The following is a 16,595-nucleotide window of genomic DNA, read 5'->3' as shown; positions in this document are numbered from 1 at the left end:
TATCATCACAAGTTTATTAAGAGACTGTACAATACAAATGAAAAATAAAATTAAAAATACAGAGACGGAGAACATAACATAAGAAAACAAAAATTGCTTTCGACTCGTGTCCTAACAGCTGAAATACTGTACAGCAGAGGCGAGCTTACAGACAAACATGCTGAAACCTCTCTATCATGAGCACGACCTGTCAAGAATATCATTGATGCTGTCCATGAATTAAGACACCCGTCTGCTGAGTATTCTAAGAAACATACAAAAAATATTACGTTAGCTGTCTTGGTGTACGTATACATATTTATATATATATATATAAAAATAACTGAAATAACATTAATGAAGTTATAGGAGGTGGTCAAAGGATATTTTGACTAGACAGACATTATACTTTGGAAACATTTTTGCAATAAGAGAAAAACAAAATTAGAAGCCAAAAGAGCAAATAATACGTTTGCCCGTCCCCGGATTTCACTTGTGCATTAACGGTTGTGGAATTTGGCCACGTTACATGGGATTCTTCAGGTTTATCGGGGGGGGAAAAAAAACAGAGCACAGTCACATTTTTGTCTTTAAAAAAAAAAAAAAAAAAAAAAAAAAACGCACTTCTGTTAGGGAGGTTCATGTTATTCAGTTAACGAGTAAACAATTTGTCATCAAAATATAGTTCAACAGTTAGACTTTTTTTTTTTGGAATATAACTGTAGACATCAGCTGGTAAGTGAATTCATTATATATTTCGTTTAGATCAGTATGGGTTTGGCTTGCCTAAGACTGAGTTTCACAAAGGTAAACGCTTTAGCGGAAGTCCACGAACAGCTTGAACGCCTTCATCAGACTGTACGGACAGCTCTGAGTCTGAAGGCTACACAGATATCAGGTCGGGAGGGTGGGGATTGGCGAATGAGAACAACCTGGTCATCGTTAATGATTTTAAAAGATCTTCCCTTTCTTCTTATTCTTTTCCAAAGTCCTGTGTGGGAGAAAAAACAAAATAATTAAACAAAAAATTAAATATAATATAAATAAGTATATATATAAATAAATAAATATAATATATATAAATTAAGTATAATATATTTAATATATTATTTGAAAATGTTTTTTAAAAATAATTTAATTAAAAAAAACATTATAAATATATATGTATATAATATATATAATGAGATCCCATACATTTTCTGCTGCTCCAGGATACGCTGCTGGGTCTCCCAGGTGGATCTCTCGTCCTCAAACTGACGTCGTCTCTCCTCCAGCTCCTTATGCTGAGCCTCCAGGTTCTTCTTCATCTGCTCATGACGTCGCTGCAGCTGTGTGGGTCACAAAAAATATTATCTATTATCGCCTGTCAAATCAATCAAGCATGCTAAAGCAGACAGTGGATACAGAGTGCAGAATTAAATTAAAGAGCGATTAAATAAAAAAAAAAACGAGTTGGGAAAGCATTTCAAACTTGAGTGTGAAACGGTGTTATTTTAGTTATCACTAAGATACTATGAGAGCTTTTATTACTATTATGAAAATATTTTTATATTTTATAGTTTTCATTTTATTTTTGTTAATTTAAAATGTAATTTAATTTACGTTTTGTCTTTTTTTAATGTCTATATGGTATATGTATGTATAGTTTTTAATTTTTTATTAAATTTTATTCAGTTTTTTAAACATCTGTATAGTTTTAATTTTATTTCAGTTATTTTAGTACATGAATTTAAGCTAAATAAAAATGAGGGAAAAATTTGTTTACAAATTTTATTTTATTTTATTCAAGTAACTAGAGTTTTTATTTTTGTAGAGGTTTTATTTTTAGTTGACTATAATAGCCTTGGTGTGGAAACATGAATATAGTAAATATAAAGGTAAATATAATTTAGAAATATTTCGAATCTACAGTGACTCTGTGGTCTGAACTATGGTTCTTTATAAAATAAAATAAAATAGCAAACTAATGCAAGCAAATTTATTCAGATAATATTATAATAATTATTAAATTTTAGTAATAAAAAAAGAATGTCTAATTAATTGAAATTCTAAAACTTGCACAATTTAACAGCAATTTATTAAAAGTTGAACAAAAATTACATTTTTAAGGCCCTATGAAAGTTACTTTTTATCAAATTCTGTTTTCCATAAATTTTCTGGATTCCACTTTAATGGTTTCGTTAAATTTAAATAAATCAAAATCATCTTTAACTAATGTATTTTATTTAAAAATATATATTTCATATCTTTTTATTTTTTTCAAAAATACTGTTGTGTATTTACATTTTTCTAGTAAATCTTCTTAAAAAAATGTTTCAATAACAGTTAAATTAGTAGAAGTAATACTATCATTTAATTAAACAATATATTTTTGTCACAGTTTCTTCAAGTTAAACCAAACTTTTATTTTGACAGGTTGCTGTGAAGACCTTTGTATATTTGTATATTCTATGATGGTAGTTTTTTCTCAAATGAAACCCTAAAATGCTCATAAAGTGACTTTTAGAGCAGTTCTAGAGATTGTTGAGTTTGTGTGCTAGTATATTGAGGTGACAGAGACTAAAAACACTGCTAGCGTCAAACATGCACACTTTAGTATATGTGTAGTAAATAAAACCGCACGTCTGCGCCATTCATTCACACAGAGACAGGCAGAACATGCAGGATTCATAACAGTATTTGCAGCTTAAAATTCGCAAACACTAGTCCATATCACGTTTTGATTAAGTATACAGATGTACTTTTGATTTATTCTTATAATTTGGCTAAATATATCTATAATTTGGCAAATTCGGTTCCACGTTATACTCTAAATTCCATTTACTGTATAACGTGGAACTGAATTTGCGAAATCCATGACTGGATTTCACAATTCCATCCATGTTTTCATAGGGCCCTATATAACCAATAAAATATAATACACTTAAAAATCTATTTTAGGATACGCTGAGGAATTGTGTTAGTACCTCTGCCTCTGAATCTTTCAGCTTCTGGACCTTCTCCTTGACTTTCATCTCGAACACCTGCTCCATCTCCATCTCCATCTTCTTCATTTTGGTCACATGCTCCCTTCTCTCCTCCTCCATCTGGGCAAGAGGGCTCCTAGTATTGACACACGCAATTGACAATCATGAGAGCACATCCCACACTTCCCCTAGAGCAATGCATCCCTGTGCATCTTCACAAGACATGAGGAGATGGAAAGGTGGACCACCAAAGCCCTCGTTGCCCACTCCTTATCCCAAAGATGAGCTCAAGGTGACACCCGTGACCAATAAAACACCTTAGGCTACTAAACGCTCATGGTTTACCATGGCCAGTCTTGCTAAGGCAGCGAAAAAGGAGGAAGAACATCAAACAAACATCCTGGTTCCTAAGGAACCTGAAAGTTGTTAATGGCCAAAGCGTTTATGCTGATCAGACATTAGTAAGCAGTGCAGGAAAGCTGCGAAGAAGTACGGCGAGGAAACGGGCGGGAATCGTTAGGCGCTTCGCGATAAGGTTTTGATTTAGTCCAAAATGATTAATCAATGATGCAGGGTTATTACCGTAAACTAAACCTGAAGTTAAAACTAAAACCATAAAAAAAATCATTATGCTAAACAGATGTTAAATTAAATAACTATATATTCATATATTAGCCAATAAATAAAAAAAATAATAATTATATATATAAATTTGTAGAATTTAAAAACTATTTTAATTAATTAAATAATAAATATTTTAAAAGCAAAAAAAAATCTGATAGTATATAAATGATCATAAAATAATACTGATCTCAATTTTGGAACGGCAAAATAAAAGATCTTATTCATGAAATACGAGCAGAACGAATCTAAATCAAATGTAACCATTTTTATGAATCAAAGTCTGAGGAAGACTCCCACTCATAGACAAACAGGAGGAACTACTCCTGGATATTTCACATCAGGAAAATAAGGAAGGGTTTGACTTCCTCTAATCTAACCAGTACAACCGGGTTGTTGTCACAAGGTCTATTACTCCCCGGAAAAATCACACGTGGAACTGGTGGAAAAAAAAGGGAGATAACGGACACTGAAAGACACTGTTCCCAGAGGAAGAGAGGATCCGTACAACACAGGGATTTGGAAAAATGTAAATGACCACTTACATGCCTTCAACCGTGTCAACTCTAAAAGACAAAAACACACACACTTAGCATGCTACAAATCATAATGTGCACTGAAAAGCAAAATAATATGTGTCAACAGAAAGCAGATGAGAGGAAAGACTAGTGTGGATTATGACACTTTTAATGTGGTTTCCTGCAAAAACGATATATTAGGTTAGAGGTGACTGTCGACGACTTGGAAGCTGCATGGCGTGACCACAAACATGTCTGTGAGCGCGTGCTCATGCATATGTACACATGTGCTTGGGTTAACAGTCTGGCGTCTTAAATTAACAGTTAGCGAGCACAGCAAACTGTGAAGAGATGTCTTAAAATAAACCTCCTCGAATGAGAGAAATTGACAAATTACTTTTATCAACACTTAATAGAAATAAACCCTATTTCTTTTATTAAACCCCTTCCTGTTTTTTATTAAATGTTAGATTGCATAATATATACATTGTTACAATATATTATACAACCACTTCCCTACGACCACCTGACTCTATTCTCTAACAAACACTTATCATGATCCAATCAATTTCTAATGCACAAAATAAAGTCTTGACCTACATTTTCCACCCATGATATTGAATATTCTGTTTGACCTGCAAAAAACATTTTATATTGAATTTAAAAACAGAAGCCAGCCACAAATATAAAGTAGGGTGGTTTACAGTGTGCTCTCCAACATACCAGACAACAGGAAATGATGCAACATAAAATGTCACAATGTTTGACAACTAAGCATCACTTGCATGTATTGATCTAAAACCTTCCTAAAAACATTTTGGGATCAGAAATGTTTTATATTTTTATTAAATAATTATCTTATGCTCATCAAGGCTGCATTAATTTGATGGAACATACAGAAATATAAATATAAATATAAATATAAATATAAATATAAATATAAATATATCTATATATATATATATGTATATATATATATATATATATATATATATATATATATATATATATATATATATATATATATATATATATATATAAAATTTATTCCTGAGATGCAAAGCTGAAATTTTAATCGGCCATTAATCCAGTCTCCAGCTTCACATGATCCTTCATAAATTATTCTAATACGCACATTTAATTGCTGCTAAATATTTTTCAGGATTTTTTCAGGATTCTGAAACACAGCATTTATTCAAATTGTTTCTAACAATACAAGGCTTTGCTATCACTGAATAAAAGTATTAAAATATATACAAAATCTAAAAATAAATAGGCTTTCCAATGATGTATGGTTTGTTAGGATAAAACAGTATTTGGCTGAGATACAACTATTTGAAAATCTGGAATCTAGGGTTCAAAAAAAAAAAAAAAAAAAAGAGAGAGAAAATATCCTTTAAAGTTGTCCAATTGAAGTTCTTACATTGCTAACTAAAAATTACGTTTTGATATACTTACAATAGGAAATTTACAAAATATCTTAATGGAACATGATCTTTACTTAATATTCTAATGATTTTTTGCATAAAAGAAAAGTTTATAATTTTGACCCATGCAATGTATTTTTGGCTACTGCTACCAATATACCCGTGCTACTTACGGATCACATATTGTTACAAAACATTTCTATTTTAAATGAATGCTTTTTATTTATTAAAGAATCCTGAAAAAACATATCACAGGTTCCAACAAAATATTAAGCAGCACAACTGTTTTCAACACTGATAATTAATCATCATATTAGAATGATTTCTGAAGGATCATGTGACACTAAAGACAAAAAAATTCAGCATTGCATCACAGGAATAAATTATATTTTAAAGTATATTAAAATAGAAAACCACTATTTTAAATTGCAATAATATTTCACAAGATTACTGTTTTTTCTATATTTTTAATCCAATAAATGCAGCCTTGATGAGCAGAAAAGACTTATTTAAGCTATATTCAATTATTCATAAGTATAAAGGGTAATATGATACTACTAATAATCAGATGGCCGTTCAAATTCATATATGCAACACCAGAGATGTGGAGTGACATGCGCTAGGAGCACATTGCTGCTTGAGTGTTATAATTAACATTTACACATTGTGATGCAACGAGGTCAGAGTCGAGTGTGTTTTAAGCATCTGAGATGAGGCAGCTTGGAATGTGACCCTGCATATAACACATGCTATCTGCCGTCTCACGTTATTCCAGGCATTTCCGCTCACACTTATAGTGTATAAACATCATGAATCTCATAACAATCCATGCAGGCAAAGGCCTTTGTCATTTTATATGCACTACACGTTCTTGGCTCAAGTAGACAGAATTGTTGTAACTTACTTAGTGAGCTGGCCTTTGGTTTTGTTGTTGTCGATTCCGTTACAGGTAACAGCCGCGAGCTTCCTGCTTCTGTAGTTCTCATAATGGACGTTATTTGTGACATCCTTGAGGTCCTGCATGTGGGTTCTGACACAAAGGTGAACGAGTATATTTTTATTCACAGGCTCTACAAAGCCATGCTGAAAGTATGAGTGGCAATACATTAGATATATTAAATATCAAACCAAGTGGCATTTGTGTTTGAGAAAAAAAAGCACATTTAAGCAATGCATTTTGACTAAAGTTGCTCTTGTGGTCAAATTGCTTAAGTGGTGTCTGGTTCACTCTCCAAAAGCTATTGCTTTTATGTTTCCAGTTTATTTCCACAAGGCTTCAGCCAAACTCAAACTCAATGTATTCTGACTTGCAGTGGCTATGTTTGTACCTGATAAGCATATTCCTTAACAGTGTGAAATCACAGTGGTCTCCATTCTCAACTGCAGAGAAAAAAAGAGATAATCAGGTTTTAAACACATCAAGCTGACCTTTGTTGACCTCACAAACAGCAGTTATTTATTTATTTAACACCATATTAGCAACAAGTAATTTCAGATCTATAAAAAAATAAGCGTTCCATTAATATAAGGTTTGTTAGGATAGGACAATATTTGGCTGAGATACAACTATTTGAAAATCTGGAATCTGAGGGTGCAAAAAAAAAAATAAAATAAAATAAAAAAAAGAAATTGAGAAAAATCGCCTTTAAAGTTGTCTAAATTAAGTTCTTAGCAATGCATATTACCAATCAAAAATTAAGTTTTAATATATTTACAGTGAGAGATTTACAAAATATCTTTATGGAACATGATCTTCACTTAATATCCTAATGATTTTTGGCATAAATAAATAAATAAAATGGCTATGTTCATGGCCAACATTAACAGTATCATTTCAATACATCATTTACAATAATGTAACATTTTCTTAAGAAGCAATCATTATACAAAAACATATGTAACAACAATAGTACCGATAAAAAACATTTAGAATCTTTCAATGATAAAAATTCTAAAATTCGTCTGCAAGAGACATTTTTAAAGATGTAAAAACAAGTAATAATGTTGCCTAATATCATTTAAAATTGGACATTCTAATAAAATATGAACGAGTCTTGAATGTTCAATTCAACATCTTGTATATTAGACCTGGTCATATCTATTTTCAAAATAGTAATAGTCATTTACTGCTTTTCACCTCATATAGTTTGTTGTATATCCATTCATTCCTTTCCCACAAACAGCAATTAGCTGATTAAAAAATTTATAGAGCATATGTGACCCTGGACCACAAAACCAGTCTTAAGTAGCACGGATATATTTGTAGCAATAGCCAACAATACATTGTATGGGTCAAAATGATACATTGATACAATGATACATGCCAAAAATCATTAGGATATTAAGTAAAGATCATGTCCCATAAAGATATTTTGTAAATTTCCTACCGTAAATATATCAAAACCTATTTTTTATTATTAATATTCATTTTTTAGAATTTCATTTGGATAGCTTTAAAGGCGATTTTCTCAATATTTTGATTTTTTTTGCACCCTCAGATTCCAGATTTTCAAATAGTTGTATCTCGGCCAAATATTGTCCTATCCTATGTCCTATCCTATCCCCTATGTTTAAATCTCAATTTCCAAAAAATGTATGGTTTTGTGGTCCAGGGTCACAAATAATCATGTCCAGAAAGAACTACAGTACTTCAAGAGTTTGGAGTCAGCAAGTTTTTAAAATGTTTTTGAAAGAGGTCTCTTATTCTCATAAAGGCTGCATTTATTTGATAAGAAATACAGTAAAATCAGTAATATTGTGAAATATTTTTACAATTTACAATAAATGTTTTCTAATCAAATATATTTTAAAACGTAATTTATTCCTGTGATGCAAAGCTGAATTTTCCTGGTACAATTTCTTAATATTTGCATGTTTTCCATGCCAGTGTGAGCCTATTTTAATTACATATTCTCAAATTAACAGATCATTCAATATCATTCACAGTTATTTATTTTTATTATTATTATTATTTTTTTTTTATCAAAATGATCACAGGTTTGAAATTAATACAGCAACCCTATTCATTTCGGATGCATTTTAGTATCAAAGGCATTTCAAGTGCATCTACCTTCTGCCACTCCCCATGGGTACTGCCTTCCTCTAACCTTCTTGCCATTCACCTCGATGATAGTGTTGCTTCCGACCACAGCCAGGGGCAACCGATCCTTGAGAGAGAGAGACGAGAGGCTCATGGATGGCTGTGTACAAGGAATCTGTGCAAAAGCAACATGCAAAGCCTGGCAGACTTTCAATGTGCAGCCACCTGGTGAACTGCATGTACTGTCCACCTCCACAGGGGCACAGATCCAGAGCCTGGACCACAAAACCAGTCATAAGGGTAATTTTTTTTTTAAATTGAGATTTATGCATCATCTAAAAGTTGACTAAAAATTCCATTGACGTATGGTTTGTTAGGATAAGACAATATTTGGCTGAGATACAACTATTTGAAAATCTGGAAAAAAAAAAAAAAAAATCACCTTTACAGTTGTCCAAACGAAGTTCTTAGCAATGCATATACTAATTAAAAATGTATCATTTTGATATATTTATGGTAAGAAATATACAAAATATCTTCATGAAACATGATTTTTGGCATTAAAAAAAAAATCTATAATTGTGACCCATGCAATGTATTTTTGGCTATTGCTACAAACACACCCGTGCAACTTAAGACTGGTTTTGTGGTCCAGGGTTACATATATGAACAGCATTTAAAGGGAACAGATCATAGTAAACAGGGTATTTTGAGTTAGTTTAACTCCAGTTGTCATTAAATTACTAATGTTTACAGTGTAGAACTCTTACTTTGATTTTTTTCACAATCTTGTTTTCCTCCTCATCATCCGTCTCTGGAAACTCGTAGATTTTGATCTTGTGCTCCAGGATTTCTCGCATAATCTACAGAAACATAAAAATGACTTTAAAAACCACACAACTTTGCGATTCCTTCGGGCCCTGCACACAACCTCCCGAGGATCACCAAGAGCGATTGTTTAGGGTTGAGGAACATCCTCTGTTTATTTATTTGTGGATGTGCTCAAATCTTTTCATCTGATCTTTCCTGTCTAGGCGGTAATGCTGTGCTCCTGCTCATGGTTCCTGCAGAGATAATACTTTGACAGATGGCAAAGCGCTCAAGACACACATGGTGCCGGAGGCTTGAACTCCTGCTGTCTCTTCTTGCCTTTTTCTTAATCAGGAGTTTAAACAGACAGGACTTAGCACACGAGAGCTGGAGGCGGCAGCCGACTGACCTGTTTCTTGAACTGTTGGCACTCTTCGGGTGTCAGGGTATCTGCTTTGGCAATCAGTGGGATGATGTTGACCTTCTCATGCAACCGTTTCATAAACTCGATGTCCAAAGGTTTCAGTCTGGTGGAAAAACATACAACACAACACCATGATAATGATCACACAGTTCTCTCAGTCTCAATAGCTTTTTAATGGGCTTTGCAAATGCAGGAAAGGAAACTACTGAAACTACGCACAGTACTTAAGGTTAGGGGTTTGAACTTTTGCTCAGTTAAAAAACACTCACATTTGCTTTGGAAACGGTATTAATGTAGGTTAGAAGTCCAACAAAATTTTAAACATTTTAAGAGAATACAATGTTAAAAAATAAAATAACTAATAAATCTGTTGTTTATTTTAATGTAGAGGAATTATATTAAAATATTATTCTAATTATTTATTGAACATTGGTTCTGTTTGGACTGTTTGAATATTAATAACTGAAACATTGCCGTTTTGAATATTGTTGTTTTATAAAAGCAAAAAAACAAAAGTCACTAGTGGTCGTGTGTTGTGCTTTTCCGGCTAAATTGGCAACAACAACCGTATTATTTACTTTCTTCCACGCTTCAGTTCTGATAATCATCATGACTGTGTGGACACAAGACTGAATAGAGCAACACGTTCCTGCATCTTCACTGCAACCTCGCACAGATCCGCTATTGTCTGAGAACAGCTGCTTACAGTAACACAGTCATTCTAATGTTTTCACTGACTAAGAGGAAAATTTCAGTGACCTCAGCTCCGGTTTGTCAATGAAATCCATTATTAGATCTTAGCAGGAAAAAACTCACAAACATAAGAAGAAAATTAAATGAAGTGAAGTATGATATACAAAAGAGAAAATAAACAGGTATAGGTCTGCATACAACCAACTAATTTTATCCACAAAATTATAGACTTTTTTAATTGTTTTTAAAACAAGTAGATTACACTCAACTAGACTGCATTCATTTGATTTAAAAAAAAAAATATATTATTATTAAATATTATTATTATTATCAATATTTAAAATAGTTGAGTACATTTTTTTCATGATTCTTTGATGAAAAGGAGGATCCAAAGATCAGCATTTTTCTGTAATAAAAAGCTTTTGTAACATTATACACCTTTCAAAAGCTTGGAGCGAGTAATTTTTTTAACATTTATAATCTTACAAAAGTTTTTTTTTTTTTTTTTTTTTTTTTTTCAGATAAATGCTGTTCTTCTGACCTTCTGTTCATCAAAGAAACCTGAAATTCTGCTCAGCTGTTACATAATAATAAATGTTTTAAAAAAAACATTAAAAAAAAAAAAAAATCCGCTAAAAATCCAGCTTTGAAATCACAGGAATTACATTTTAAAATATATTCAAATAAATGCAGGCTAGGTGAGCAGAAGAGACTTCTTTAAAAAAAAAAAATAATCAAGTCTATTTTAAAATATTATTTATTCCTCCGTTGCAAAGCTACATTTCAGTATCATTACTTATTTCTCCGTGTCACATGATGCTTCAGAAATCAGAAACATTTATTATTATTAATGTTGAAAACAGCTGTGCTCCTTAATTATTAATTATTGTTCTGCAAATAAATTGTCAAAAGCAACAGTATTTTTTTAAGCAATGTTTTATGTAACAATGTAAAAGTCTTTAATGTCACTTTTGATCAATTTAATATATAGCGTACCTTTCCTACCTCAAATTACACGGTTTAATTCAAACCACAACACAAAAACTAAATAAACTCAGAATTTCATCACTTATGCACAGAAACTACTTTAATTAATGATGCTAAATGGGAGGTCAGCATATCATTGGTAAGGTTTCTCCTTCTATTAAGACATTAATAGAATAATAAACTGCAAGAAAGCAGAAGGACAGGTCTCCAATCACTCACCCATGTCCTGAGGGTGCGATGAAATACAGGCAGCAGTGCACTCTGCTGTCCGGCATCTGCCGTCTGTTCACACGCGACTCTGCGTTCAGATAATCCTCAAACTTACTGTCGATGTGGTCAATGACCGGCTGCCAGCTGGAGCAGAAAACACACAGGAGATTCAGGTCATGCTTTACACCACGGTAATGAAAACACAATCACATAGCCATCTAATTATATCAAGCCACCTGATATTAAACCATGCTGTGAAAATTGTATCTGGCACTCCACACTAAAATCGTTCTCACCAGTTGCTGTTGTCCACAGCGTCTCCAAATCCTGGAGTGTCCACTATCGTGAGCAGAAGCTGGACGCCTCCCTCTTTCATCAACACTTTGGACTGCTCCACCTGTGGATAACAGAGCATCTGAATTACTATTTCTACATCTACATATGCTCTAGTAAATACTAAATAGGTAAGACCTCACAAATGGCTGGTGTAAACACTAGTAGCTAGTGTCTGCTTGGTCACTTTTGTTTACATACCACTGGCTATTAGCGGTGTGTGATGCAAAGGCAATTATCAAAAAGCTGAAATGTTGTGTAAAGCTTTGGACTCACAGTCAGTCTAAAGGCTACAAGTACAAACATGCAGAACATAGCACAGCTATTTCTGAAGTATTACTTAAGTATGCTTTAGAAGCCAAGAGTACAGTAGGAACCTGGAAATGTGTTGCTTGATCGAAAAACATTTATAAAACGATATTTATGTTTAAAAAAACAAAACAAAAAGGTGTTTCCCACTTTCAGTTCCCAGAGCAAAATTGAGAAGGAACAAGCAGCATGTATTGATATTTAAGAAACTAATTTTCGCACTATATACCTGAACTGTTTTCTTGATTCTATGCGAAGGTCCAGGATATTCTCCAGAATACAGATCCGTCAGGAACAGAGAATTTATCAGCGTGGACTTTCCCAACCCAGACTCTCCTGAAAAAACAAGGATAGAAAATGCAAACATGAGGTTAAAATGAAACCTGAATTCAGCACAACATCCTATAAAAAAAAATGATTTACTGAAGGAAATACCACTGCTTGCAAGAGAGCAAAAGAATAGAGTTTGAGTTTTAAGAAGCTCAGGTTTCTTCTGCATATACATTACCATTCAAAATTTTCAAAGATTTTTAAAATTATTTTACTTAGCTAGGATGCATTCAATTAATCCAATTTAAAAATTAAGGTAAAAGAAAGTTCAGAAGAACAGCACTTACACATCTGAAATAAAAATCTTTTGTAACATTATAAATGTCTTTATTATCACTTTTGATCAATTTAAAGCATCCCTGCTAAAAAGTATTACTTTCTATAATTTCTTTCCAAAAATAAATATCTTTGGATCTTTCTATTTATCAAAGAATGCAGAAAAAAAAATGTACTCAAATAATAATAATAATAATAATAATAAAAATAAATGTTTCTTGAACAGCAAATCAGCATATTAAAATGATTTCTGAAGGATCACGTGACACTGAAGACTGGAGTTCTTTTTTTTTTCCACTATATTTTTCCACTATATTTCAAACTCTTAAACGGTATTGTATAAAATACAGTCGGCCTATTTGACTTTGAAATAGCCAATGCAGACACAATATCTAAAAAGCAGGGTGATGAAACATTTTTAAAGAACAAAAGAAAAATGTAGCATTTAATCTCAAAATGGCAATTTAACAGCTGACTTATGTACTCATCCAGTATTACATTTAAAATGTGACATTCATGGCATGAGACAGTGGCTAAAAACATCCATCTGATGCATGAATAAATAGACAAACAATTAAAATAATAGTGAAGATGGAATGCAAGGACATGCCCTGTGTGAACTTCCTCTAAATGTATTACGTCAATGATGGAGGGAACAGCGTTTTTTTGCATCCAGTCTAAGAACCCCAAGAAGCCCATGGGAGAAACAGTGGAATTAACCTCACAAGCAGCTTTTTGGCAGCTCTTTAGTAAATCCGTTAATGTCCAAGATGTGACTAAGTGAACTTCATTCTAACACTAATTGTTTTGGAAATTCAGGCATGACCGACTCCAGTGTTGTGATGATGCTTCATCATTACGTGTTTAGCAATGGTGCGAATACATAGCGCAAGCTGCGGGATTAAACTAGAGTTAACGGATGAGCGTCGGATGAAGGTTAGAACTGAGAGAGCGCGGCATTCATCTGTGCGGTCTCACGCAGTGAGGTCAGCACATTAACTAGAGTAAATTGCTTCTGGCAGGACGAGTGGCTGGCACCATTACAGACTTGGCCCTTGTCCATACCCAAACACTAATGCAGGAACAACTGGGTAAAGTCCACCCACACAGCAAGCCAATTTGTATTATAAATCAGCAAGAGAGAGCACCATAAAACTTCATTAATGACAGAAAATCAGTTCAATGTTGGTATATTACGTGATGAAAAAGTTTAAGCTGTCTACCAAGTCCTCCCAAAGACAATATTTTGCAGATATAAAGACCACAAGTAATGTCTTGAACATGCTTTTCACTCGCGACCGAAAATAACTCAAGCACGCACAACCACGAGTCCTCGGGTCAGATTCATAAACGCAGGGGATGTCGGGTACAAAACCGCAGCTCGCACTCAAAGCCAAAGCAAACACAGCGCCGTAAGCTTTCAGAGCAAATTCTAGCAAAAACAAGACAGATCTCGTATCACTGCAAACTTGATTAGGCGTAAAAGAATCAACTTCAAAGCTACGCTTTCGAAAATGTCAGCCATTTAGGTGTTCTACACCAAAAAGCCTTTGCATTTTTCAAGATGAACAGGATGTGAAATCACTGCCATTCAACCCCTGCTTCCTGTGTGGTTATCCAAACAGTGTTTAGACCAAATGTCAAGAATGTAGTCTCAAACTGGCAAATGTTCAAAATTAGACAGGAAGTGGTCCTCAAGTGGTCATAATGACTGCAGCGCACACTGAATCCATCATGTGTCGCTAACTTTGTTACACGTTTGGTATTTGCAAGCTGCATACCGAAGGTTATAAAGCAGATCGAAATCAATACATCAATCAATACAAAGAATGTGTTTCCTTACCCACAACCATCAGGGTGAACTCAAAGCCCCGCTTCACTGACTTTCTGTACACTTGGTTGGGAAGGCTTGCGAAGCCCACGTATCCCTCCAGATTCTTCTGCTGCTGAAAGCAGAGAGAAAAACACTTTTTTGATCAGAGAAACATGCTCACACACTCACGAATAAGCAAATGAAAGTTGATAATGTGCTATTCTGCCTGTATTTGTCATACTTACTGCTGTGTATTTGAATCCAAGAAATGCACGTTATTGGGAGCAAAATGAAGACGTCAGAAGAGATGTTTTGCACGTCCAAAGTTCAGCATACAACAGCATTTTTGGACAAAGAGAGAGAGGAAAAAAAGCACAAAAATGTATGACATACACACAGGCTGCTTCAAATGCTTGAAATTGCTTTGGCAAGTCAAAAAAAAAGTTTAAGCTGAACTGATAGCATGAAAGTCTAAGGGCTAAATGACGCAAGTGAGTCAAATCAAACATATACAAAAGCATCTTGAAGAATAAAGTTTATCGAGAAAAGCAGTTTTCAAACTGGGGTTCGAAAGGGAGTTATGCGGTCAAGTGGGAAAAAAATAAATTAAAAAAAACAGATTTAAATAAATAAAACACTATGGGTAAAAAGATTTGAATAAATATTACAACAAAGTAGGAAAAAAGTAAGATTAAAATGTAACAGAACAAAATGGACACAGAAAACATGCCAAATAATATTTTGGAATATTTATTTATAATATTCTAAATATGTATAATTAGCTTTTACATTTTAGGATGGTCTCTGTTGCGTCAGGATGACCATAATTTGGGTCCACGGCATGTTAAAAAAAAAAAAAAAAAAAAGGCAAAATCCTTGATCTAGAATGTTTAAAGTTTGCTTTTTGTTTTTTTCATCCTCAAAACCTCCCTTACAGTAAATCACCAAAACAAACATATGAGGAACAAATATAAATCAAAGCATGACAGAGAGACTGAAATGGGCTCATATATGATGCTGGGTGACATAATGAACTTTTCTCAAGATCCTAAAAACACTTCCATCTAAAGATTTACTTAAATACTTAAATGCATGAATTAAGTTATGAATTCGGTTTTACAAACAACTACGCTTACATAAGAATTCTGTTATTTATGAGACTTGGAAAAAATACAGCTACATCAAAGAAGCTCAAATAGCTTTGATTTGTGCAATACTTTTGGTCAAGGCAGTTCCCACTGATGCCTAAAATGTGGAAAATAGAAATAAAAAAGAATGAGTAGTGGTGTGTCCAAACTCTGATTAAAACTGCATGCATGAATCACGAAATGACAGCAAAATGTGAAACGATCAGGGTTTCTGATAATGGCCTGACAGCTGAATTTTCTTTAATTTAGTCACAATTACTGGAAAGTCAAACAAAAGCAATATTTTGTACATAAACCACACAAGCGTCAAGATGTGTGACTATCGTGCTGATTAATACACGGCACTACACAAGAAGTGATGGTGCACAATTTGAGATGCTTGAAAGCACAATCAGAGGTCACTCAACAAAGACATGTGGTGGTTACACTTGGCTGCATCTTTTAATGTCACCAGCATCATTTATCCTGCACGATAACTTGGTTTCTTTAAGCTATAAATCTCAAGACCGTATTATTTTAATTAGTCTGAGCGATGTACGCAAACCTTAGACTCAAAATATGCAATGAGATGCCAAACGGATCATAAGTAACTCTAATATAAAGCCAAATACTAAAGCCACACAGTTAAAAGTAAAATACACAAACCCGGCGTCACACTAGGTGAAGCACTGAGTTGTTTAAAACAGATCTGTCTACAGGATGTGAGAGCCT

At 33.4% G+C, this 16,595-nt stretch overlaps 1 protein-coding gene across 2 annotated transcripts; it reads right to left on the bottom strand.

The window, feature by feature from the left end:
• septin7b (septin 7b) lies at window positions 1-14,924 on the bottom strand. 2 transcript variants are annotated; one of them, XM_051131265.1, is made up of 13 exons: window positions 14,767-14,924; window positions 12,547-12,653; window positions 11,972-12,072; window positions 11,685-11,819; window positions 9,771-9,888; window positions 9,322-9,414; window positions 8,582-8,678; window positions 6,840-6,891; window positions 6,416-6,541; window positions 4,112-4,132; window positions 2,946-3,081; window positions 1,174-1,307; window positions 1-970 (listed from the first exon to the last, which is right to left on the bottom strand). In XM_051131265.1, exons 1-13 carry the CDS (start codon window positions 14,774-14,776, stop codon window positions 931-933), a joined length of 1,170 nt encoding a protein of 389 aa, XP_050987222.1. In that variant the 5' UTR covers window positions 14,777-14,924; the 3' UTR covers window positions 1-930. The 2 variants fall into 2 exon arrangements, with proteins under 2 accessions (XP_050987222.1, XP_050987223.1); XM_051131266.1 differs by lacking the exon at window positions 4,112-4,132.
• Window positions 14,925-16,595: the final 1,671 nt, after the last annotated feature.

This window comes from Labeo rohita, chromosome 16 (assembly GCF_022985175.1).
Source record: "Labeo rohita strain BAU-BD-2019 chromosome 16, IGBB_LRoh.1.0, whole genome shotgun sequence".
In the NCBI taxonomy this organism is placed as follows: domain Eukaryota; kingdom Metazoa; phylum Chordata; class Actinopteri; order Cypriniformes; family Cyprinidae; genus Labeo; species Labeo rohita.
This window is presented reverse-complemented; position numbering and strand designations above follow the sequence as displayed.